Source organism: Melopsittacus undulatus, chromosome 4 (genome assembly GCF_012275295.1).
Source record: "Melopsittacus undulatus isolate bMelUnd1 chromosome 4, bMelUnd1.mat.Z, whole genome shotgun sequence".
Taxonomy (NCBI): Eukaryota; Metazoa; Chordata; class Aves; order Psittaciformes; family Psittaculidae; genus Melopsittacus; species Melopsittacus undulatus.
The window spans coordinates 43,218,760-43,243,825 of NC_047530.1; the positions used below are offsets into that span (position 1 = coordinate 43,218,760).

The 25,066-nt window shown below is 36.3% G+C and overlaps 1 protein-coding gene across 1 annotated transcript in view; it reads right to left on the reverse strand.

Moving 5' to 3' along the window:
• The window catches only part of AQR (aquarius intron-binding spliceosomal factor), a 51,101-nt gene extending 30,609 nt beyond the window's left edge, over window positions 1-20,492 (reverse strand). Inside the window, exons 1-17 of the mRNA XM_005149339.4 lie at window positions 20,403-20,492; window positions 19,486-19,542; window positions 18,290-18,330; window positions 17,191-17,226; window positions 15,489-15,609; window positions 14,812-14,952; window positions 14,041-14,109; window positions 13,462-13,562; window positions 12,737-12,813; window positions 11,449-11,513; window positions 9,082-9,198; window positions 8,013-8,126; window positions 7,137-7,240; window positions 6,235-6,337; window positions 5,002-5,122; window positions 2,672-2,813; window positions 1,801-1,979 (exon numbers count right to left, since the gene is read on the reverse strand). Coding sequence (XP_005149396.2) covers window positions 1,801-1,979; window positions 2,672-2,813; window positions 5,002-5,122; window positions 6,235-6,337; window positions 7,137-7,240; window positions 8,013-8,126; window positions 9,082-9,198; window positions 11,449-11,513; window positions 12,737-12,813; window positions 13,462-13,562; window positions 14,041-14,109; window positions 14,812-14,952; window positions 15,489-15,609; window positions 17,191-17,226; window positions 18,290-18,330; window positions 19,486-19,542; window positions 20,403-20,492 — 1,678 coding nt within the window. The remainder of the gene's footprint in view (window positions 1-1,800; window positions 1,980-2,671; window positions 2,814-5,001; window positions 5,123-6,234; window positions 6,338-7,136; window positions 7,241-8,012; window positions 8,127-9,081; window positions 9,199-11,448; window positions 11,514-12,736; window positions 12,814-13,461; window positions 13,563-14,040; window positions 14,110-14,811; window positions 14,953-15,488; window positions 15,610-17,190; window positions 17,227-18,289; window positions 18,331-19,485; window positions 19,543-20,402) is intronic.
• Between the last annotated feature and the right edge of the window lie 4,574 nt (window positions 20,493-25,066).

Below are 25,066 nucleotides of genomic sequence, written 5' to 3' on the forward strand. Positions count from 1 at the left end.
TACCTCTTCTTTTCTCTATTCTTTTATACACACACACACACACATATATACAAACACACAACAGAACCCACAAAAATTTAAATAAAACCACACCTGTTTAAAAAAGGATGTGTTCTGTTTCAACATATGCCTTTAACTTAGAGAGTACAAAACCACAGGATACTGTCATCTTTTCCACTATTCCTGCATGCTGATCTCAGATATGAGAAGGAGAAATTGACTGCTTTTTTCATGACAACAGACTTGTCTTGAAATAATGTTAGGTTACACACAACCTAGGTATTTTCACAGCCTTACCTCAAGTGTGTCATTAATCTCTTATTCCTTTTTTCTGTACTAATTCTTTTTTTTTTTTACAACAATTTAAGTGCACTGCCTAGAACTAGGGCAGAAAATCCTAAACAAAGTTATCTACTTAGAAAGGTAAAAGATCACTTAACCAAGTTACTTGTCTTCCAGGCTACACTCCAGTTTATGAATCCCAATATGACTTGGTTTAGCTTTTTTATTTTTCTCCTCAGTAGTAACATGTTCTTGTGGAGCCACATTTGATTTTGACCAATTAGGACCTCGGACTCTTTCCATTCTGCAGAGCTACTGCTTAACAAGTCATTACTACAACATGCATTTGTGCAGTTACTTGTTCTTGCTTAAGTTTAGTATCTTAATATTCATCACGGTGAACTACACCCTACTTTCAATATGCATTTTCTCCAATTCACCAGCATAAGCACTATTCCTTTTCTCCGGTATATCTACAGTTTTTCACAGATCCAAGACACCTTCAAAATTTGGTAAAAAACATGCTGTATCTTTTATACAAGAGAAATAATTTCTCGTATCACACAGGATATTATCTAACCTAAAGCAGTTTCATCAAGACCCTGCTATGTCAGGAAATGATTCATGAATTCTTCACTTAGGTTTGATTAAGTTAAAGCATTACTGCTTTTGAAATCACAGAGGCTGTTCTAGTATTTAAAAAGCCAGGTGTGCCACTATATGGATACCTTCAGTGTGGTGAAGTCTGCTTCCATCCTCCTGGGTTTTCTACTTTAATAGAAATCTACATTCCCAAACTTGTATTTGCTTATTTATGATATGCTCAAACTTTACCATTTGTGTATGTGACCTGTAATCACACTACACAGCTACAGCACACTTAAGATTTCTCTAACAAAAGGGAGTGACATTTACTGATAATCCAAGTACAAATACATGCTTCTATGCCACTTGCCAACACAGTCAACTGAAGTTCAATTCTTCAAGCAAAAGAACTGTCACCTGTGCACACTTCTAAACAATGGTGTTTGGTACTGACAGTACAATCACGACTTCCTAACAACATTCAAACATACTGAAAGCTACTAAAACGCACTGGCTTGAATTTAATCACAATCTGTCCTCTATGCTTGAATATGAGATGGGTATCACATTCCCCACTATCTTTCCAATATGACATTATTAGCATGCATATTAATTTAAAATGCTAACTTACTTTTCCACATTCCCTGTAAAGGGCAGAATTTTCCATTAAGAAACTGAATGACATCAGGCTGAAATAGGAAACATTCTGTACCCAATGAACATGCAAATACTTCAACACTGTCAATATAATCTTCATTTTAGGAAAGTATAAACTTCTTAGACTTGCAATTTGAGTAACTAACTTTTAAACACTGTGTAAAGATCGGCAAATCTGCATCTGACTAAAATAACCAGTCTTACAAATAAGATTACATTAAAGTGTATTTTGATGGGCACCTATTTTGATCACTTTATTTCAAAGAATTTAAGTACCTTCCCATTCATCTTTGATGTTATCTCGGACATTCAAATTAATGGTGACATCTGCTCGTACTCGCATGGGCCAGTTTTCACCAATATTGGGCTTTGCTACCTCCACCACTGTGAAAGAGACAATGGGTTGTGCCATTCTAGCCCATCCACCAAAGACCACACCTCCATATTCCGATAACCTGTAACAAGCAACAAAAAACCCACACAGAAATTTTAAGTGATTATCTGACAAAAGATTCGGTTATTTTTCTGAAGTGTGAAACAGTTTATATCACAGTCAGCTCTAAGACAAAAAGTAGAAGTCTTAATTTTACATGCTACTGATGCAGATTTATGTATTCCTGCATTTTAAAACTGAAGCATAACATGAACTGACTTATTCTTATTTTTCAAGAAACAAAAGCAACTTATGCTGGCATTATAAAAAAAATGTACTGAGCATAAGAGATATGGCATCAAATGATCCCTTGAAAACTAAAGAGGATCAAAATGTGGCAGATGGCAAATTCAAGACTATACAGTTAACACCTCCCATAAACCAGAAATGTTGGTGGTAAGGTTCCAGATTTTGTAATGTCAGCCAAGGCTTAGTAATTCTGGAAAACTCATCTACCTTAACACAACAAAGATTGGTTGCTAGCATCCAACATACTGTCTTAACATATCTACAGGGATACATATAAACACACCCCTATAAAATCATCCCACAGGGTTGCAAAACCTTATGGATGAAGTAGTATCTGTGTAATAATTTTAAATACATCTGTTACTATGTATTTAGTATACACACAATATAAATTACTCATATTCAAATGCACTTTGATTACAACTGAAGCTTAATTACTGGTTTGCATTAGTTAACAAATATTACCATGGTTTCATCCTACTGACACTATCTTCAATGTCCTGTCTGATCTCGTAGGTAGACTCTAAGCGGAACAGATTGAAGTTCCTCAGCAGATAGTCATGGAGAGTGAGAAACTGCAGATTCAGTTTGGGAAGTGCAAGACAGCCTAAGGGGGTAAGGGTAGAAGGGAAGAGGTATTTGATGGATAAAGAAAAAGTACATAAATTAATATATTGGTTCTAAGAAGTCATACATATGTTATTCTATAACCACCATAACTGTTATCCTGGGAGATTCTAAGACCTACCCTGTTTCATAAATACAGGCCTTTAAGAAGCACACATTTTTCACGTCTTCTTGAAATGAACCTGCACAAAATTAATTTTCATCCTTCTGGCAGTAATGCAGTGAAATACATAGAGACTGAATCCTTCCTTGTATTCAGACACCAGAACTGAGTTTATAAAAATCAAATGAAGGGCAAATTAACAGTTTTTGGGAATGCAACAATTAAGCCAGCTTTAAATAATAATGAAAAAGGTTCATTAACTAACAAAACCCATGAATTACCCAACAATTTCCCAACTCCAATCATACATGCTTATTAAAAGCCACAAAAAAACATTAATGTAGAAAAAAGTTTTAAACCAAGAAATCAGTTTTTAACACACAACTTTCCTCAGAAGTTTTTGTTACTGATCATAGATTTTTTTTTTTATTTTTTCTTTTTTAATGAGAATGAAAAACATGGGAAGATTAGATCTAACTAAACAAGGAGCATTAAAATTCCTGGACAGGTTCTAAAGCTTGCACACCTTTAAGATAGTTTTAGGTGCAAATTTTCCATAATAAAAATTATTACATGTTACTCATTTAACAATACTGGACTAATGTTCCAGCTTCACATCTATGCTCAAGACCTGTGAAAACATCAAGCTTTGGTAACTCGCAGTGTTTTCCTTGAAACATTTCATTGTTATATGTACTTCATATTAGCTTTCATATGCACTAAGATACAATGGCAGTGAAAAAAAGGCGGTAGAACATGGCAATTTCTATCGTAGAAAGTCTTACAGTGATAAAATATTTTAACACATTCCCAACACCAAGTAACAAACCCAGTCCAGGAAAGCTAGTTTTATGCACAAAGGGCAGGGCCTGCGGCAACACCTCTTTAAGGTTTCACCTTATCAGACAGACATTTCTTCCCTCATTTCTTCGAAGAAATCAGACACAGTACTTCTGTCTTTCTTGGGCTAAGTAATTTTGCTACTTTCAGCAAGACAAAAAACCCAAGACCATCAAAATAAAACTGTCTTGTTTGAAATAAGGGCTGGAGAATATGTGGAGATTAAAAAGAGAAACTGTAAACTGAAACTAAGAGAAGCAAAACTGAAAAATAGTTGCAACAGTCTGCAGACAAAATGCTTCAAAAAAATATCTTTCTTGTCAATAATATTTGTTCACAGAGAATTTACCAAAAAAACCCCAACAAAACAACATTTATGCTAAGCAGCTGAATTTAAGGCTTATACCTACACAAAAATATCTCTGAATTAAAACTATATGAAGGAGGGTATGGAATACTTAGTGCTCAAACCAGAAACATACTTTGTACTAGTCTTTAAAGATACATGTTGTTATTTGGAATGTCCATGCTCCAAATTAAAGTTTCTACATTCCTAATAAAAATTCTCATGATCCACATTAATACATTTTTTTAGAAGCAGCTAGACAAAAATAAGTGTTGTTCACTGAAAAGCTTGAAACTACCTTGTTTGCAATACCTGCAGTTTGCTTAATCATGAGAACATCGAGCAAGAACACTCGGTTCTGAATTTAGAGTGCATATACTACATTTCAGTGACTGTGTACACAACTACCTTAAAATAAGAGGAAGATAATCAGTGCTAATTCCATCACTTAAAAAAAAAAAAAAACAGAAAACCCCTCAAAAACCCTAACAACAAAAAAAAGGCTTTAGTGAACATACTTAAGGGCGAAGGACAGACAACAGCTTTTCTGCTGCATGTTTACAACCTTTCTCACCTTACAGTAACTACCTGTGCCACAGCTGGTGGTATACTACATCTGTTATCCAGATAAGAAGCAAATACATGTCTTTGTAAACACAGGCCTTTGGATTTCTCTTAAATTCCATTATAAATTTGCTAATAATTTCACCTCAGAGTTCCTGACTCACAACTCATAAAAGCTAAACTCACTCCGAGGTACTGGAAGATGCGAAAGTATTGCACATAAGTTCCAAAGAATGAACCTAAACATTGGAACTGCTTATTTTTTTTTGCAGCATCTAATGTCCTCTTCAGCATTTACTGAACTACTAATCATACCTTCTCCAGAATAATATTCAGTTGGTACAATATTTTCATCCCAAATAATCTTCTCTGTGGGATAAAGGGGCATCTGGTTGAGTTGCTGAATTTGAGATATTCGTCGCTCATGACGGGAAACCTAAAGAAAGGATGCATTTTAAACTTCTGTAAGTCAAAAAGGGAAAATAAAGCTATTTTTGAAATATGCACAGTGATCCATAAGACTGCTGGTGGTCACTTATCATTTTCTCTCTTTTAATACATTTAGCTTTGTTTTGGTTCTGGGTTTGTTTGGGTTTTTTGTTGTTGTTATTTTGGGGTGTTTTGTTTTGTTTTTTTTTTAAATAAAATATAACTCAATACAAACAGTGAAACTAGAATATGAACACACACTCAGTCCAACTGTCGGCCATAGTACAGGAGTCAACAAATCATCTGGCTACTGAGCAGACCCAAAACAACACAACCAAACTGAAAATATTCAGTCAAGGCTTAGCAGAAAATCAACTTCAAATAAAATTTATTTGCTTTTCCATTAAGTATGTGGTCAATAGTTAACACTATTAACTCACACTGCTCATTCAGCAACAAGTAGTCTTAATTTCCTCTTCAAGACAGAAAAAAAAAAAGAAAATATCTATCCAATACTACGATGTCATCTGAACAAATATGGCATCCATAAACATCATGTCTAAACCTTAGGAAATTTAGCAAACGCATTTTAAAGGAATTAACAACCACAAAATAAGCCTATAAAAAAGATTTTTAAAAACAGCTATGCCATTCTAACACTGATATCAAGAGTAGAATCCCACAGTAATATTGTTATACCCTGAATATCCAAATAACCATGATGTACCAAAATGGTACTTCAAATGGGTTCAAGGAATCAAATAGGTACTGAGTATCTAGATCTACTTTAGAAATCTCTAACGGGGACAAACAGGTTACTAGATAACTTTTCCAGAAGAACTGTTTCTGAGATTCTGGGTTTTGTCTATACTTTTACAACTACACCAAACAGACACATGCTAGTTTCTCAGGAAAACACCTCTATAAATAAGCATTTTCAAATGCTTAATTTTTACAGTCTTAAACCCCATTTTAGTATTACTACTAAAACACTGCTGTGGTTCACAGGCAGCTCAGCTAAAGGTCCTAAATAGCTACTTTACCACAGTGTAGTTGCCAGATTTAGCTGCCCTGAGTTTGGAAAAGAAAAAATGTAAGCAATATTAATTATGTTTTTACCAGCAGCTCCAGCAGAAACTCCTTTTCATAGCTTGAGTCTTCCCCTTCTGGGAGGGATGGCAGCAGGCAGAGATATGATGCCACCTGGTGAAGAACATTTGAGCTGCACAGCAGAAGGAAAAACAGAAGCTTGGGTCATTGGTTATTTGCAATAAAACCAAGGACAGCATGTACCATACCTTTCTTTTTATTTTAATAAACCCCCCAAAAATCCAACTATTGATTTCAAAGACCAAAACTTACAGATCAGTATTTTAAGTGAAGTTTGAGATATTTAAAATATTTTTGGAATTGTTACAAAGTGATCTAGAGCACTTCCATGTGGGAAGCGTGTTCAGGCACAAGCATAAGCTGAACCACTCACCCACAATAAACAAACCAAGATATGAATATTTTTATTGTTTCAAGATGTGTACTTCAATGCAGAACCAAACAACAGAGCAAATATTGCCTTTGTCAAAATGCAGACTGTTACCCTTTTAATCACAACAAAACAATCCAGCACCATTAATACAGTGGCATGCTTTTATAATTTGTTATAGTTTTTGTACAAAACATAGTAAAAAAAGCCAAATTAAAAAAGTTAGAAGTTAACTACTGACAAGTTAATTACTGCTACAATTACTTTAAGCAGCTACCTATTTTCCAGAAAGTTAGGGCCTTTGTACATTTATAAATAAAAAAGGAAAATAGAAGCTTTATTTTTATACTGGAATTCTACTACTTGCTACCAGAGGACAGGAACTCTCCCCGTCTCCCTATTTTAGCAGATGTAAAGGCACCATGGGAAGTCAGAAAGACCTGAGAAGTCAGAAAGACAAAAGGCTAGCAATTTGTTAAATTAAAACCTACTGAGAACAAAGAATTACAGTTTTGTGTTAAATTTCATATTGGTAACTTACCTCAGGGGTCCAAATAGCTTCACCAGTGAATCCCGAGTATCCACTGCAGCTACATTTGAGAGTGCAAAGTCATATAACTCCGGGAAATGTGCAAACGCTGCCCTCTACAAAAGACGCATGCCCCAAAACAAAATGTAAGCATATTAATGAAACAATTTAATAATAATCTAAGTATTAATAAAAAAGCATAGCTTATGATTCCTAACACATAGCAACCTATGGGCATTATCAGGACAGAAACAAAAAAACAGGGAAAATCACAATTTTTCTTAGCACCACCTGTTACCCCCGTGCTTCTGACATTATCCTTTTTTATACACTCTTCTATAAGCACTTGTTCTGTCATTAAAATGAAACATAAGGGGCAGGCAGTTAAGAAAAACATGGACTGTTTCTTTTAATTTTTTTGTTAAAATCTGTGGGGGAAATTCTGAAAGTGTAACTATCTTTATATGATTACAATTAATGTGAATTTTTATCTGTTATGTACAAGGGGCCGCTACTGCTATCATCAGATGTATGTACTGATCTTAAAGAAATGGTGCCACCTACTGCATAATTGTAAGTTAAGTTCCTACAGCACTTAATTTTCCATTCTGAATGGATTTAATGGGAGCAGTTCACCCTGACAATATTAAATCAAAAGTTGTGGTTCTGCTGGAGCATAGTATTTAGCCATAGTCGCACACATAGTATTGAAGTGTTAAGTGTATTCAATATGGTACAGAAAGTCAAGTTAAAATTATTCCTGTAACTCAACAGGAAAAATAAGGGGTTCGCTTTGGATATTAAATTAATGCCTATTCCAGACACAAACTGGACTAAAACAACAAAACCAAACCTTCCCCTCCCATAAGTGCTTCACTGTCTGCCTACCTGTAGTGAAGTAATTCTGTCATAGTGAATTGTTGTCATCTCATTCTCTGTCAAAGCATTTCCAGTCTGATCATTGATTTCAAAGCCAGTGTAGAATTTAAGCATATCTAAAAGCTGAGACATCATCCATATAAATTAGTGCATTAAGAATCAGAGATGCCCTACAACAAAAACACAATTTAAAAGGACAAATCTGGGCAACATCTACAAAAAAGAGCTCCTCAAAGTTCTAGGAGAAATGGACTAAGAAGTTTTGTCTAAGTTTTATACTTGGCTAATGCATAAAATATTTTTGTTATCTCATTTACAAGCCATAGAAATTACAGCACTGCCAACAACCAGTTTCTTTTACATATTAGGACCTGAAACTAATCACCCTAAGGTGATCTAGCCAGAGGTTCACTCAGACACTGAACCTCAATTCTGGCTTTCTACTACCAGAGAAGGGAAAGGTCTTGCTCCCTCTTGTCCTCTCTGATGTCAGCTCTGGAACTCATCCTACCTTTCAGTGAGATTATTTAACTTGGGAGAAGAAAATTATTCAGATCTGCTGCTGGCTTTGTGTTCCATCAGTACTGACCCTCAGAGAAACTGAACAAATGCCAAAGACTGGGGACAGCAAGCAGCAGGAAAAGCAGCTGAGATGCAGGAAATGGAACAGATCTTCAGCTCCTGCCACGAAAAAACAATATACTGTATATAGACTGAGTAAACTGAAGGACAGTAGTGAAACACAAAGGCACTGTTAGGTAGAACAGTCTGAGGTCAGAATGAAGCACAGAAGAATGCACTGGTGATAACTTTTGCAACATGTGGGGTAAAGCATGACAGAAGCTGCACTGTTTTCTAGGTTGTACTTTAAAGAACTGTTAAAAAATGGAGCCAGAAATGTAAGAGCAGTCACACACACAGGTACAGTTAGGAAAGAACTACTGTCTGAAGGATTTAAATCAACATGTAGTTTGCATCCATCAGAAAAACCTGCCTTCAAAAATACAAAACAAAACAATTGAAGAATTTAGAGCTGCATCAGAATGAAAAAGTTATTTTCAACAACTTTGCATTTCACCTGACAGAAGAGATGACCCTCCTTCTCTCTTTTAGCAAGACTGGACAGGTAACAGTGAACAACAAGGTGGGAGTCATCCAACACTGTATTAAACCAGCGTCGTGTGGGAAGCAAAGCCTGTGGTAAACAACCTCACATTAATACAAGCAACTCTTCAAAATGCAAGAAATCCTGGTTCTTCATGATTTTCCATTTCAAGAAAGCATACCAAGATGGACTGCTGCACAGCTGTTTACATACCTAACACCCTATGAGAGGTTCTCACATTAAATAGGCAAGATTGATTTTATGCAGGTAGGCTACTGTCAACACAACTTTTTGTATGACTGGGAGCAGGGCACAAACTTGCCATTAGTGCGATTGCATCCTACCAGTAATGAAAGTAAATTAAACAAAGCAATCATTCTGCTACTGAGTGTCTACTTAATGACTGTGCGTTACAAAAGGTATGTCAAACTCTGAAATATTATTTTAAACATTTGTTTTCTATACTCATTCATTTTAAACATTTCTCAAAACTATGAACTTTAGGTTACATATAAGGAAGAAGTTCTTTACTGTTAGGGTGGTGAAGCACTAGAACAGGCTGCCAAAGAAAGTTGTGAATGCTCCATCCCTGGCACTGTTCAAGGCCAGGCTGGACATAGTCTTTGGTGACATGCTTTAGTGTGAGGTATCCCTGCCCATAGCAGGTGGGTTGGAACTATATGATCTTAAGGTCCTTTCCAACCCTTACTATTCTGTGATTCTGTGAAACTGTTTCTTCAAAATACTGTATAGTATCTCTATTGTTGGTAAGATAATCAAATTATATCTGAGATTTTTTTCAAATCTTAATTAAAAGCCTACAAAAGATTTTTGTAAAAACAAACCAAAATAAACAAATAAACAAAACCAAAACAAAATAAAATTAAAACCAAAACGATAATGACAAAAAAAAAAAACAACAGAGAACATGCTCTATGTAGCACCTGTTCAACAGCAGACAGCAGTACACCTCAACAGCTGGAGAAGAAAAAGTGAGTTGTTGTCAATGGAATCTACAGACTGAATTTAGAAAGGCAAAAGGTATCAACACGGTGTTTAGAACTAAGACAAAGAAAATAAAAGAATACGTAGTAGAAAATGTTAACTGTCCTGCACAATAATTACATAAAAACAAACACACACAAAAACCCGTGCGCAGAAAACCGTAAGAACTTTCCATGGATTCATTCTTTTCAAATTATCAAATTATCAAACTTTTATGACAGTCTATATACAGTAATATGAAATTGTAATATTCTGAAAAAAGCATAGGTAAAAGAGTCCATTAATGCAGTACATGCTACCAAGGAAAAAAAAAAAAGACTTGGATTTATAGCTAATTTCTCATTTGCTTGCTCCAGTCACTTAAACTTTAGTCTGGCTGTTAGACAAAGTGCTTACAGGTACATCTAATGTTAGTTCTCGCTAGGTATTTAAGGAAGGTTAGAATTCAAGGAGTTTTATGAAGCCTGTTTTAACTTCAAATACGTATGTTGTCTTAGGAGAGCACACTATATCCATAAGACAACAAGTTCTAATTTAAAAAAATCATTCTATTGCAACTACAAGCACTGGCAACTTCAGTGATTTAGCAGAGGACAGTCAGCCCATATGAGTCAAAGATCAATCCATTTTAGAATTCCTTATTCTTACTGTTTCAGAAAACAGTCTTATTTCAGAATGTCTTCTAAATTTCAAGTTATTTTAAAGAAATTGCTACTCATGTGAGATTATAAATGAATGTATTTTAGTTTTAATTCTGGTACAAGTAAAGCATAGAATTGTCACACTTTCTCAGCACCTGCATAAAAGTTTTACAAAACCTTGCTTGGCCTCCCTGTTATTCTGTAACAAGCCTAGGTCACCAAAACTGTTACTTGTTGAATTGAATCCTAGTCAAATAGAAATAGATAGCATTTCAGAACTAGTGATGATTTTTGGGATTATGCCCTACAACACAAAAGGTAGTTTTTTTTAAATGACATGTTGCACACTGAAAAGAATACTGAGTTATTCCTAGCAGATTAAAGTGTCACACAATTAATTGCCATAATTATTACCATTACAACAATTAACAAATCCTCTTCACTGAGTAATTCAGGATCCTAGCTCCCTCCTAACAATTCATCAGGTTTATAAACCTTACTAGTCAGTTCCCAGTGTGGATGCACCGCTAACACCTCCAATTTACAGATGGAAAACAATTGTTAAGCAACCATATGCACAACTGCAACATAAAGACCTGCTAATTGGAGCAAGGCTGGAATAATTACTTTATGCATGTAAAACTTGGAACATTAGAACACCTGGAAATAAATTGAATAACTTATAATAACTTACCTCAAGATCCAGCATAAGTTCAATGAATCTCTCACAATAATGAACTTTGTCCATAGAAACAGGACCTACATAGAAAAGAAGGGTTTTTTGCAATTGATCCACTCATCTGCACTAGAATTATTCTGTAAAAATGTAACAAATGCTACTAATATACCGTAATATACTAATAAAAATTTTAACAAGATTAAAAAGGTTAACTAGCACATTCTTTTCTTTCTGAAACAATCTTTTCTTTCATTGAAACCAGAAAAAATTTGGATACAAGAAAGTAACGAAACCAGAGTTTCAGGACTGATTGTATCCACTCTGAAAAGAAACAGCAATGTGAAACACAAAAAGCACACTTCCACAAGATACCAATGGCCTGCTAAGCTTCTTACGAAATTTTAGCTCCATGTACCCAAAAATACCTATTTTAAAGCCATAATTGTGGTGTGTGCAAAAAGCCTTGACAATATTCAAAGGTACTCAGTGGTGACTGCTGAGGAGTCTTTAGAATCATGTCAAAACACAAATTAAGTCCTGCTTTAACTAATATATAGTTCCAAAACCTCCAAATAAATGTTCACAGAAGTTTTCCTAAAATGGGTCTTGCATAATTGGAAAAACAGAGGAGACAGGTATACTTTCTGAGGAAGCTACAGTATTTCCCCTTACAGCTCAGTTAAGAGGTAAAGTTCACTGAGTTTAAGAGCAGAAGCAGAACTCTAGAAAGTGATTTTACCCAAATTGTGCTGTGCTTGGAGCATAATAAGCCTTTTTTGTCAAAAGGCTAACACCTTCCTTTGCAAACACTTTTTCTTTCTAAATCAGGCAAGCATGTAATTCTGCTTGTCACAGTGGCTTATAAATCAAGAGCAGTCAAATCTTACAGAATTTCACTTCACTTAGGCTTTTGTTCTCACGGTAAATCAAGAGAACTAACAAAACAGAGCCATATTACATATATTTATACCACCTGTTTAACAAGGCATCTAAGTATGTAAGAGATGTTTTAATGCTGTAAGCACACAACAAAAATATCAGTGCCCAGAAATATTTTTTAATTAAGTCCATACTGACCAGAAGATTTAAAGCAGCTTTCTGCTATTTAATTTTTAAAGCATATACAGATGTGAATACTAATTTTGACATGAAATTCATGCTGACAGGCATGGATTTCACTAAAACCCTATCCAGAGAAGGTCTCCAGCCTCAGCTTGACATCTCTAGGAGTAGTTGCTTCGGCAACAGGAAAGAATTTAAGACAGATTACCAGATAGCAAAGCAACATAAGAACTACAGTTACCTGAGACAGGTATTGACTTCAGCACAGAAATGAATTTCTGGATGAGCTGTGAAAGAAATCTTCTTTCCTGATATGCTCTAAAATCAGATACATGACAAAAGCAATAATATTCCTTAAATGCAGACCAGAAGTACATTGTAACTTTCACTAACACAAAGTTAGCTGCTTTAAAATTTATATAACAGTAGCAGGCTGCTTTGAAACACATGTAAAATGTTTAGATTATAACTTTTCTCTCAGGCAGACAGATTAGCAGTATGCAGTTTTAGGCACAGAACTGATGAACAGCCCATGCTTCTACTGAGCCAAAGAGGAAAAGTATGTCACCACCTACACCTTACCAGATTGTAACATGAAAGTATTGGAACGTTTAACTTTGGTGATATACACACAAATTTATTCAAATACTTGCAGAAGCTATATGCTTAAAAGCTAAACGTTTGCTAAAGGTCATGAAAAAATATGAGTAACTACCTGAACATTCTTTTACAGCTTTCACCCTATAGATCCAAAATTCGGTATCACAAATTCACTGATCAAATAAAATATTAAGTTCTATAACAGTATTTTACATAAATAGAAACCACATGATTAATTCTTATGTGTCATATTCATAGTTCTTAAAAAAAAAAAAAATTTAAATTGAAACAACTTACTCTAGCTGAAACACAATGAATACTTTAAAGGCTTTGGAGTTACCAGGAAAAAAGGCTTCTGTAACATACCGTGTTCTTGCCTCCTCATCCATTTTCTCATCATTTTTCTTAATTAGATTCCAGAATTTTCTTAATTTTGGTGTCTTTTTCAGCTCTTGCTCCAGTCGTTTCTGAAATGTTACAATGTTATTCAGTCACCAAGAATCTTTGTTTTCATGAGAGATAAAAATACAATCCATTTTTTTTATGAAAAAGAAAAAACATACAACAAAAATAAATAGCTGTCTCAGATAATCTAAGTATTACTGTAAAGCAAGAACATAATACTGCTAGAGAGTAGCTATGGCTAGATGTCAGCTCCATTCCACAGCCCCCGTGATTTCATGGCCTTGTCTACAAATTATAGCTTGAAGAAGCTATAAGCAACAAAGCTTAGTTTTATGAAAAATTACATAATTAATAATTACATTAAAATTAATAATAAACAAGAAAGATAATTCTACCAAATACACAAATATGTAATTCCACAGCAAAGCAAGCAGCTTTAAATAATCAGATTTCCACAACAGTGTTCCATAAGAAGTCACTTTACAGAACTTGAATAAATGCCTAGAAGATTGCTTTGAAAGTTTGCAGCGTTATGCTTACTGGTTGTAAAGCCATCCACATTGGTAAGGAAATGAGCTGCTGCACCTGTGCTCTGATCAAATCCACTTCCTGTTAGAAAGTTACAGACAGAAAATATTTTTTAAAATTCTTATGTTTTCTGAGGTGCCTTACAAAATACAAAATACCCCAACGTATATTACCACCCGACAAAACCAAGTACATTAGTACAATGTACCAAGTACATTAGATTTCACAATTTCCTAAGAGGAAACTGCACAATAGCCCCTACTCAGTAACACTTGTAACTGTCGAAGACTTCTTCATTTTAGGTTCTTTTCATGGATTCTGTCAGTTCTTAATACGTGAGCAGAGGCCTCTTCCAGGTAAGTTTTTTTAGCATAGAAGACAATGAGAACTGATGTTCCTTCTTCAGTCATTTCTTCTTCTTGAATTGAGCTGTTTTACTGTGCTTTCCCTGTTTTCATGCTATCTCCTCTCCTGAAGCCTTTACTTATCAAGCTTCTCCCACTTCATCTACACTCTTCCCATTATCCAAGATAACTAATTTTCTCTGTAATTCATGTCATTTCAACTGTAATTTCAAATGTTTTCTCTCCAACTCGAGTTGCCTGTGATCTGGAACCATACAGCGAGAGTCAAAAACAGGGGTAAAAGCCCTTTGGTACCATGTTTTCCTTAAATAGGAATTTTGCTTCATCTGTCTTACAAAGATGGATTGCTCTAACTAAACTGTTATTAACATCAAATAGCATAAACACACTGGAAATATTACAGATACTTTTAATATACCAAACTGTTGAAGCAGTGATCAAGGAGAAGCAGCAGGACTGTCTGTTCATGCAGAGAGTATTCAGTGTCATTTTCAACCAGTGATGCTTCCAGTATGCATTTGAAAAAGAAGGGAAAGTGTTCTGGCTTTTTTTTGAATATCTAGAAATAGAAAAGGAAGTTGATTTTAAGTCAGATTGATACAAACCATTTTACTCTTCATTCACATAACATAGCTTAAGTCCTCTAAATCCATTTATATCTCTAACAGGAAGGCCTAGTTTTTCTCTTTTTCATTTATTCTGACCAGGCAGCACAAACAAAACTGACTAATGATCTCCTGATCAAGGATCCTCACACTATGGGAATCCTTTTTTTCCAGTATCAGAGCAAGAACTCTGCAAACGCCTGACTTTTGTCAAGCACCAAAAAAAGCAAATGCTGCTTCTGATGTAATGGCATCACACAGCAGGACAAAGGACTCATGCTTCAGCAGGAATTGGTGACTTTTCATTCGTCTATTGCTTTCTCTGAAAAGAACACACACTTTAAAACACCACTATGTGGCATTCCAGATGAGGTAACATTTACTTTCAACACTACAACCTTTGCTACCTTCTGTCAGTATAAGCAAGCACACCACAAAAGCTGCAACTTGCGAATCGAAGTCAATTCCAGCTGTAATTGAAATCAGTTACCTCCCATGCCGGGACATTCTCTCTAAACTTCTCATTCACCATACAGCAGATTGACATTAAATACGCCTTACTGGACACCTCTGGAGAATAATTAACCCATAGGTAATTTTCAAGGTACTGGCTGTGAAGAGACAAAGAATATTTCATTAGTTGCTGCCACCCACATAATCTGTCACTCATTTAAAAGAGCGGTTATGCACAGGGTTTTTTTCCTTCTCTTTACACCTATCTTCATAGTTTGCAAGTAGTTCCCGACTTTACATCTCATTTAGGTCACTGCAGCAAAACTTGTTAAGACTCCATAATTGCTACAAAGAGACAGTTGAGTTTCTTATCAGGAAGACACATTTACCGGAAGTTTTTCATGTAACAAATGTCCATACCCAATAAAGTCATAACACAAATTCATGCTAATTTTCCAAAGGGAGAACAAAAAACAATATCAATAAAAGAAAAAAACCAACAACCAAAACCAACAAAAAAAGCCCAACCAAACAACAAAACCCTCACTTGTCTAAAGAATGTCACATCATGCAACATTTCCTAGATCAAAATGCAAAGGACAACTACTGTCGCCCCCCTAAATTCACAGAACTCTACATACCATTTTACCTAGGGATTCTAAACCCTTCAAAACATTTTAGTAAAAATACTATTATGCCCTCAATCCAGGATAAACCCTAAATGAGCAAGAATGAAGGACAGGAAAATCTCATGTGTATGAATACAGGAGAGCCTGACAGACAGATGGGGGGAGTCAGGACAAAAAAAGAGAGAACATGACTTACAGGACAAATGGCAATAGATAGGGCCATAATCCAGAAAATACTAAGGCTAAATTACAGGCTGGTAGCATTAAGAATGTTCATAAAAAGAATAAAAACCTCTAACTCCATGGTATTGCTGGCATACAAATTCCAGAATTCATACTACCAGCAAGCCATTTGTTAGTGTCAATACCCAAACATAGCTTCTATTTTCTTTTCCACCTTTTCTAAAAGAGAAATAAAAAACATACATAAATTTGTCCTACTTTTCTAGTTAGTGGTACTACTTATATATTTCAGGCTTTTGAAACAAATAATTTATCTTAACCAAAAACCACCTCACTCTGTTAATAAGATTTGTGAAATAAAACAGATCCAACAAAACATTAAATATTGTGGTTTAAAATATGTAAATATTGCCAATATTTATTTTACATCATTTTAGATATGCTTTGTAAGTTCTTCCAGGAAAGTCTGAAGTAGATATAAGAACCTTCTAAACAGATTTCATAGAATCATATTTTCAAATGAAAAAACATGTTAGCAATGCTGCTGCGGCACAGTTCACTTTTACCCTTGCAGTAAGAGACTTAATCTAAAAACTTCCTCTGACTTCACTGAGTTCCGATTTCAGGCTTGATAACACATTCCAAATTACAGGCTTAAGTTTTACCTATTGCATTCATACTCTCTTCTTTGGTGCTTTGCTTACACTAGAAATTCAAGATACTCTGATATGTTACTTATGCTTATGAAATTAACCCCTCCTTAAATTAAGCTCTCCTCACTTCATTTTTCTAGGCATTTTTCTAGGCTTTAGTAAGTAGAAATAAATGAGTATACTAATTCAAACTGACTTACTGCCCTGCATCTGCTTCTTATCTTTACAGGTTCCTATGAAAAAATAACTTAGAATTTCACTCCAATTACCTTACCTGAATTCAAGAAGCATTATCTTTCTAATAGCAAACCTAAAAAGGAAAAAGTAATCAATTAACACAGGTAAGAAAGCCTCCCGCACACATCACAGGTGCATGGAAAAAAGCTGTGTTTTCCTTTATTTTGTTATATAACAAAACCAGTTGAAACATCTAGGAATTATTTCTGCTTCCCCCTCCCCTTTTTTCCCTCCCTCCGTTTCCATGCAAGAAAACCTGAATGCAGAAGTAACTGTTGCAACACCATGGAAGCTAAAGTTAATGCAGCTTCATTAAGCAATCAAAGTCACATTAACAAAAAAAAAATCAAAAACCAAACAAATAAAAAACCAACCCCAAAACATGATTAAACAAAAACCATCTAGATCTTTTAAATATGAAAACACCACTTCCAATAGCCTTGAAGACACAAACTGCTAGAAGCCAAGTGTCTTCTGAAAAAACACAACTATGTATTTCATCAATTTGTAATGGCATCTCTTCTCACTGACTGGAAGTTGAAGCTTATTCTGATCCTATATGGCAATTCTACAACTGCTTTCATAAAGGAATCATAAAGAGAATTCTCTCCAGAGCCCAGACTTCTCCAGGAAAGCTTCAAACACCAACAGTTACAACTGTTTTCTGCACACAAAGCTATAGAATGCAGTTAATCTTGAATTCTTTGTCTCCACCATCAAATATCACGTTTCATTGAAATAAGACTTGCCCTTTACAAATCAGGTACCAATAATTAGTGAAAAAGCAGCACACTCCTCAAGTGTTTTTTTTAATTTACACACCTTAGTGACAAAAGAAGGAGTCAGCATTCTGTAACCATTACAACAAAGCCAATATAAACCTCAGCAGTCTACCAGAGCAAGGAACCAAACAATATTATGTCCAACCATCACATTTGTGAGCTCGAGAACTTTCTTTTTGCCTCATTCAGACTTTGAAATAACATAATGATTAAATGACTCACACGCACTGGAGTAATTTTCATCTGCTTTCAACATGTTAACGCATTTTGAAATTCTACAAGACATTCGAAACCACTTCAATACAGATAATGTTGGAATGCTTGTCTGCAAGTGAAAGTGACTAGCGTACTTACTTGGACCTGACAATTTCTTTTGTATACACATCTTCAATAACCTATGGGAAAGAATATTTTAAAAAAGTGGTTAAGAATTTTATATTCTTCAAGTGATTAAAATGTATTAAGACACCTTATGTACTGAAAGTTACTCTGAATTATTTACTCTCTGCTCACTGCTACTTGATCAAAAGTGTTGTAACAATTATGTCTCAGCTCTGAAGAGTCATGAAGCTTCACATATACATTCTCACAAAGAAGGTGAACCAACTTGAGGATAAGCACATGAGAGAATTGATCAGACCTTCATTCGAGTTATTCTGAAGGAATAATTGACATCTCACTGAGACTTTTATAGAAAAGTGAATCAGATATGCAAATGCTTTAATTGTTAACCTTTGGCTTAGTGTTGAATTTAAAGAATAGTCTTTGAGAGTAAACCCTGCATCAATTCTGTCACCTGTTGTCACTCTTTCTTTTAACTGACATTTAACTACATCCAGACATTTTTACCTATTTTTTCCAACAGGACTGAAAGAATCTTGCATTATCTGCTGCAACAGGCTCACTCTCACATCACACAATACAGAGATGCAGTTCAACTGCTTATGTACATCCTAGTTCTAACAATAATGGATAAATACTACCACAGATACCACAAAAAGATACCACAAGTAAACTGAGACCGGAAAGGGAAATTTAGCCAAATATTCACAGGGGAATGAAACCAGATATTCAAGAACCCCACACTACAAACACATCATGACAAATTTTTGACATTCAAAACACATCCACCAGAACAGTAGTAAAGTTGTCTGATCAAAACTCTTTCAAGAAGCTTTTAGAAAGAGGCATACAGTACAGTAATACCTGCATCTTTCCTCCTTCTTTGATTTCTAAGAGTAGCCCCTCCTTAAACATCTTTTGACTGTAAAGGAGATGCTCAAAAATCTTTCATAAGTTCTCTACCAAAATAAACTGACCAAATAGCAGGCAAGAGAACTGCATTGTTATAGCACATTGGACACCTTCATAACACTGCCTACATTTATAAACTACAAATACACTAACAAATTACAGAGTGTTATCAGCTGCTGACCTTCCAAGCAGTCTGCTATACTCATACAAAATAAGCAGCACAGGAGGCTGGCACATCAGAAAATGGTTGATCTTCATTCTTTTACACCCCAACACAATCCCAGTAGAAGTATTACCTTTGAATCAAAAGGCAATTTTTTCTTCACATGCGGAGCCCAGTATTTATTTGCTAACTGTACGGGGAGAAGAAAAAAAAAAGTTAAATATATGCATTTTCAGTTGTATTGATATAACAGCTCTATAAAACATCCCGTCCCAAGCTTTATTTCAATAGTACCTCACTTAATTTCAGCTTATGATAACTGCAGGTAACAAAATTATGTTTTCCAACAGCAAGGCTTTCAACCATTTAAAGTTTTATATCTAAACCTTTTCCAACACAGGCGTGATTCTCTATAAAACTTCAGCTGCACAGGCTGCTATATAACAGGGGTTTAGAAAAGCCTAAGTTACTTCTAGCAAATCTCTCAAAAATGTGCCATGATCTTTCAGGGACAGCAACCCCCAGACTGCACATGATTACTCTCACTGCAGAACTTCACAAAGAGCTACAGACTATAGATAACGATCTAATTACCTTAAGGGTATGCGCTGTAGCCACCACTTCAAAATTCCTGAGCTATGGTGGCAAGAGCTTCCTAACCCACTTTACTCAACCTTTTTTGGTTGAAGAAGGAAAGCAGCATGCCCAGCACAAAACCAATAAAATAAAATTGAACACGCGCAGGAAATCACTTAAAACTATTCAGCTACAAAGAACTATCAGCAACTTTTCCCGTGTAATAACAAATCTGATACATTCGATAGTACTGCTCTGGTAAATTTCTCTAGTTAGCAAACGCTGGGGGCACACACTTGTTTCTACGTAACTCAGGCGCTAACCCTCTCTTTTCTTACGCCAAAAGGCTCTTTCCCTACCACTGACATGCCGCAAGCACTACTGAACACCGGGCGCCGCCGCTACCGGAGCGGCCTTGCCAGCACCCTCCTCCAGCAGCGGGAGCCGCGGCCCACAGATTCCCACGAGTCCTACCTGGGTCACGTACTCCGCGTTGATCTGCGACACGGTGGGAGCCACAATCTTTTTCGGCTGGGCGGAGGAGGAAGCCGCCGCCGCCGCCATGGTGTCGCCGGGATGCGCCCGCCGCTCTCAGCCTGAGCTCTGCCACACGCACCACTGCGGCGGCCGCCGAGCGGGAACGACTTCCGGGTGAGGAGCAGCAGAAAGAGGAGCACTTCCGGGGACAGGAGCGCTAGAGCGGCCGCGCTGAGGGGCGGCTCTGGCGCCACCTGCCGCGCACTCCTTGTTACTGCCGCCGCCGGCTGGAGCGGTGGTGGCAGGGCTCCCCAACCTGTCCCGGGGCCGGGCGCGGTAGCGCTGCCTGCCAGGCCCAGCCAGTCCCCAGCAGCGCACCCGCCCTTTGCAGGGGACATCCCAATGAGCAGTTGGGGAGTCTCTGAAGTCTGAACAAAGGGACGCGGTTAGCGCAGCAGGTTGCTTCTCACCCAGCCTCCAAACCGCTCTGTGAATGCACTTAGGATGACTCCTATTCTATTCGTCATTTAGGGCAAAGGTTTCTGTGCATCCAGGGTGGAAAAGATCTGCTCTTACCAACATCAAACAACCGCCACCGAGAGCAGTGTGGCTGTGGCATCTGTGCAATTCACAGCCCTAAAATCCAGGAAACCCGTGGAGAAAAGGCACAGTGGGGAGGGGAAATAGCACGGTCACACAAGTCAGGGTCTTGGTAATGACTTAGATTAGTTTGCAACTACCTGACTCAATTTAGTAAACAGATTAATTAAGGAGGAAATGAAGAACCTCCCTAGAGAAGTTCTGGTGCTTTGTTTCTGCGGTCATTATCCAGCACCTGCCACTCACCTACTTCAGACTCCAGGCAGATGCCACTGGAGCCAGTTTGAGTATGACCTCCTTTGTTTTGATATCAAGGTGATCTCCATTTCATCTCTTCAAGCGGAGGTTAAGCTAAATATTCTTTTTGAAGTTGAATTAGAATGTACAATGGGAATGGGAAACGTAATGACAGTACCTTGAACAGGATCAGACGGCAGCTGCATTCAAATAAATACACCTGCTGTGCGCCATTGCTTTAAAAGGTCCAGAAGATTTATGTTTTCTGCATGAAAACTAGTAAAATAAAAAAGTTAACAAAATTACCAGTAACAAATTATGTAAATAACAAGGACTGAGATCATCTTCTTTAATGATTGAAACCTTCAGAGAGATCTGTATTTGATGAAAAATATGTGAATGTAAGGCACTGAAAATATACTTAAATTTTGGTAAAAATCAGCACATTGAGAGGCATCGATTTAACTTAATCAACCTAGTCTGTGGTTGGCTTGGGCTTATTGAAATTATTCAAATATAACTACGACTTTTGATGTCTCACCTTTCTCCATTGCCTGCATTCATGGACAGGTGTAGAAAATATAAGTAAAATTTACCTAAGCTCTGAGCTGGGTGGCTAAGCTATATTAGCATGTTGCTCCATCTTACTGAACTATTGAAGCTGCAAGTCGGTGATAAAAAAAGGACAAAGAAATAAAAGTTCATTCATTACAATAGGCTGAAAATAGGAAATCTGAAATTGGCTTTCAAATGGGAGCCCAAAGTTTGACTTGTGTTTAAGATGGACCATGAAACAATTAAGAGAGGCTATGGTGGCTTGGTATCAGAGTTCAGAACAACAATGGTCATTCCAGAAAGCAAATCAGAACTAATTCTCTGAACTAACTTCTGATACCAGAAACCAGTATTAGATGCCCAATGTTAGCCAATATGATTACATCCCTCAGTGGCAATGTCAAATAAAGTGGTAAAGATCTCCTCTGTATAAATAATGCATTAAATACTTCTCTGTATGGAGTACTGTTTAGTTACAGAGTGCTGGGACAGTAGAACTACAAATGAATAGCTGAAGTATAAATTACTGCTGTGGCAAAATACATCGCTTTCAAGCCTCAAGAGCAGCTGAAACTTTAAAGAGGAGTTGTGGTGAGACTGGGCATAATGACACCCGGAGTTGTACTTACATCCCTATCAGCAACTCTCACCCTAGCTTGAAACACCTCAGCTTGCAACTGTCTATTAAGACTGGTCTCTTGAATGCTATGCTCAGTTTCCCCAGGAGTGGATGCACATCTGTCACTTTCCACCCCAAACTGCTTTGTAGTTGGGGGAAAAATAAAGTCTTGCATCCCATTGTCCCCACAGCCTTCAGTGAAGTTCCCCATCTTTCTATACTCATAGACTTAACACGTCAAGAAAATCAAATATTCCCTCTCTTCAAAAAATCTGTTAATTCATTCATGAAGACATGTATTATTTAGTAAGTCACACATTTCAGTAGATGCAGTTTTCAAGACTGTTATTCATTTCTAGGCTACATACAGTCCTGGTCAATTTATATTCAACACTGCTTTCTTGCTTAATTAGCTCTTTTTGTTTTGGATGCTTGCCCTTCTATATTCTTGTAGCTAGGAAAAATAAGCTTTTCTCCTCTTCTTTGTAAACTGTACAAGCCAAGATCACCACTAAGGTGGACACGGCTTTATCTCAATGACACTCTCTGGAACACAGTGGGTCAGAAAGCATCTAGTGATAATCAGGTGTTGTTTCTATGTTCTGTCCTGTCTACCTTTTAGATTAGTTTAGGTTCTACCTAGAGTCACAGAAATTATTAATTTTAGCAATCAAAACTCCAAAAAAATAATCTATAAGTTTTTCTAATATTAACTGATCTTAAGTTTTATTATTGTTTCAGGGTCTTCAGTAAGACATTACCACAAACTATATTCAGCAGCTACATACTTCTAATACAGAATTTCACTTTTTACTGTTTCTCTTTCACACACACACATACATTTATCCTTCAAATCCTTTATCTTTCAGCTTCTCAACCATAAGTAAACTCTGCACTGAGATGCACAGTCAGTATGGATATTATATTGGACATATGTAAACTCTGGTGGGAAAGCTTTGTTTGAAGGATTCATAGCAGTTAACATTCACATAAACTAAACATTCAGCCTGTTCATTATAGCTTTAATTCAGTCATGTCACATTGCTTTTACTATTTTCTTTATATGCATTCTTCTAATGCAAAACTTTGTCACTGTATTCATCTCATTAAATATGGGTACTCAGTATGTGTACTTCCACTCAGCAAATATGATGCCTCAATTTAGTAACAGATGCTTCTTAAAATATTTAGAATTTTAAAGTGTAAAGAAGCCATCAGTAGCATTCTGATTTGTGTATAAATATTTATTTAGCACACGTTCTGGCCAATGTACTGCCCCTGATTTTTGTGCAAAACTCACAGTAGCTTCAATGGAAATTCTGAGCTCATGACTAGAAGAAAATATGGTTAATTCAGCAACCCAGCTGCTTTTACATCCCAGAATAGCAAGCACTGTCTCTAGTGAAGGAGGTGGGGAAGTAAGTTTATGTCATTCTTAGCTTCCTGTAGCTGGGCTCACATTGGGTAACAGCTCAAGTTAGAGCAGACTCTGGGCTATTCTAATTCTCTTAAGAGACATCTAGTTAGGTTCATACCAACTGGAGGAGAACAGTGGTATGAAGACAAGAGACTAATGGCCAGTAAAGGTCTAGAAATATTTGCTGAAAAATCCTGCAAGAGGCTGTTATGTGGCAAAATTTCTATGGAACAAAAAAAAAATAATGTAAGAGAAATCTGTTTGATGGAGGAACAGGTCTTCATCACTGAAATGAAATTCTAAGGCAAGTAACGTCCTTTCTGCTAATGCCAGAGAAATGTTGTGGGAAGTTGCATCTATTTGCAGCATCACTGTGAAAGTAGATTCTCAATCACAACCTTTCTCACAATATACAAAAAAAAAATACATATTGCAGACAAAACTGATGTGTATCTAATACGCAGCATAAAATTTCATCAGGAGAGAACAATTCTAAGATGCTGAGAACTAGCTCTAAGTCTCCTAAAGCTTTCATCTGTGCCTTTCTCCGTATTTTCTAGGCTTTTGGTAGTCACTTACGTTAGCATGCCAGGATTTTAAGAGAGGATAAAATGTTAAACAGAATAGCTATTGAGAAGACCAAAATTCACATTGGTGTAATAGTGGAAAATAATTTATTAACTTTTAATATATTACTGAAAAAAAACCCAAACCAACCAAAAAACAGCTTCTATTGTGATATAAACTATTACGTGACAAATCATTTTAGCTTACTGGCAAATTCACGTTTTTCCTTTGCTAATTGCACAGCATCACACACACTATTCAATGCCTGAGGGAATTCTTACAAAGCCATTCTTACTACCCATGTAACTGCTACTATACAGACCAAGAGTATAAAGTACAAGATAAAGTGCAATACGGCAAACAAGGTTGCCAAGGTACTAATCCAAGGTTGATCCCAACATTACAAAAAAAATCGTAACATTTTGATCTTAAAAATTATCCTCAAATTGACTGATACACTTGAGGAGTCTAGATAGCTTAGTAGACTTCTACTCAGTTTAGTATGACTATTGTCACTAACGGGAATCTCTTTGCTCAGGATCCTCTTAATAATCAAAATAAAAGTCAAAATTGTGGAAATCATCTGAGTTCCTGTAACTAAGCAGGCTAATTTTGCAAGCACATACTAAGCATTAAAACTTACACTTTTATAAAAAAATGCACCAA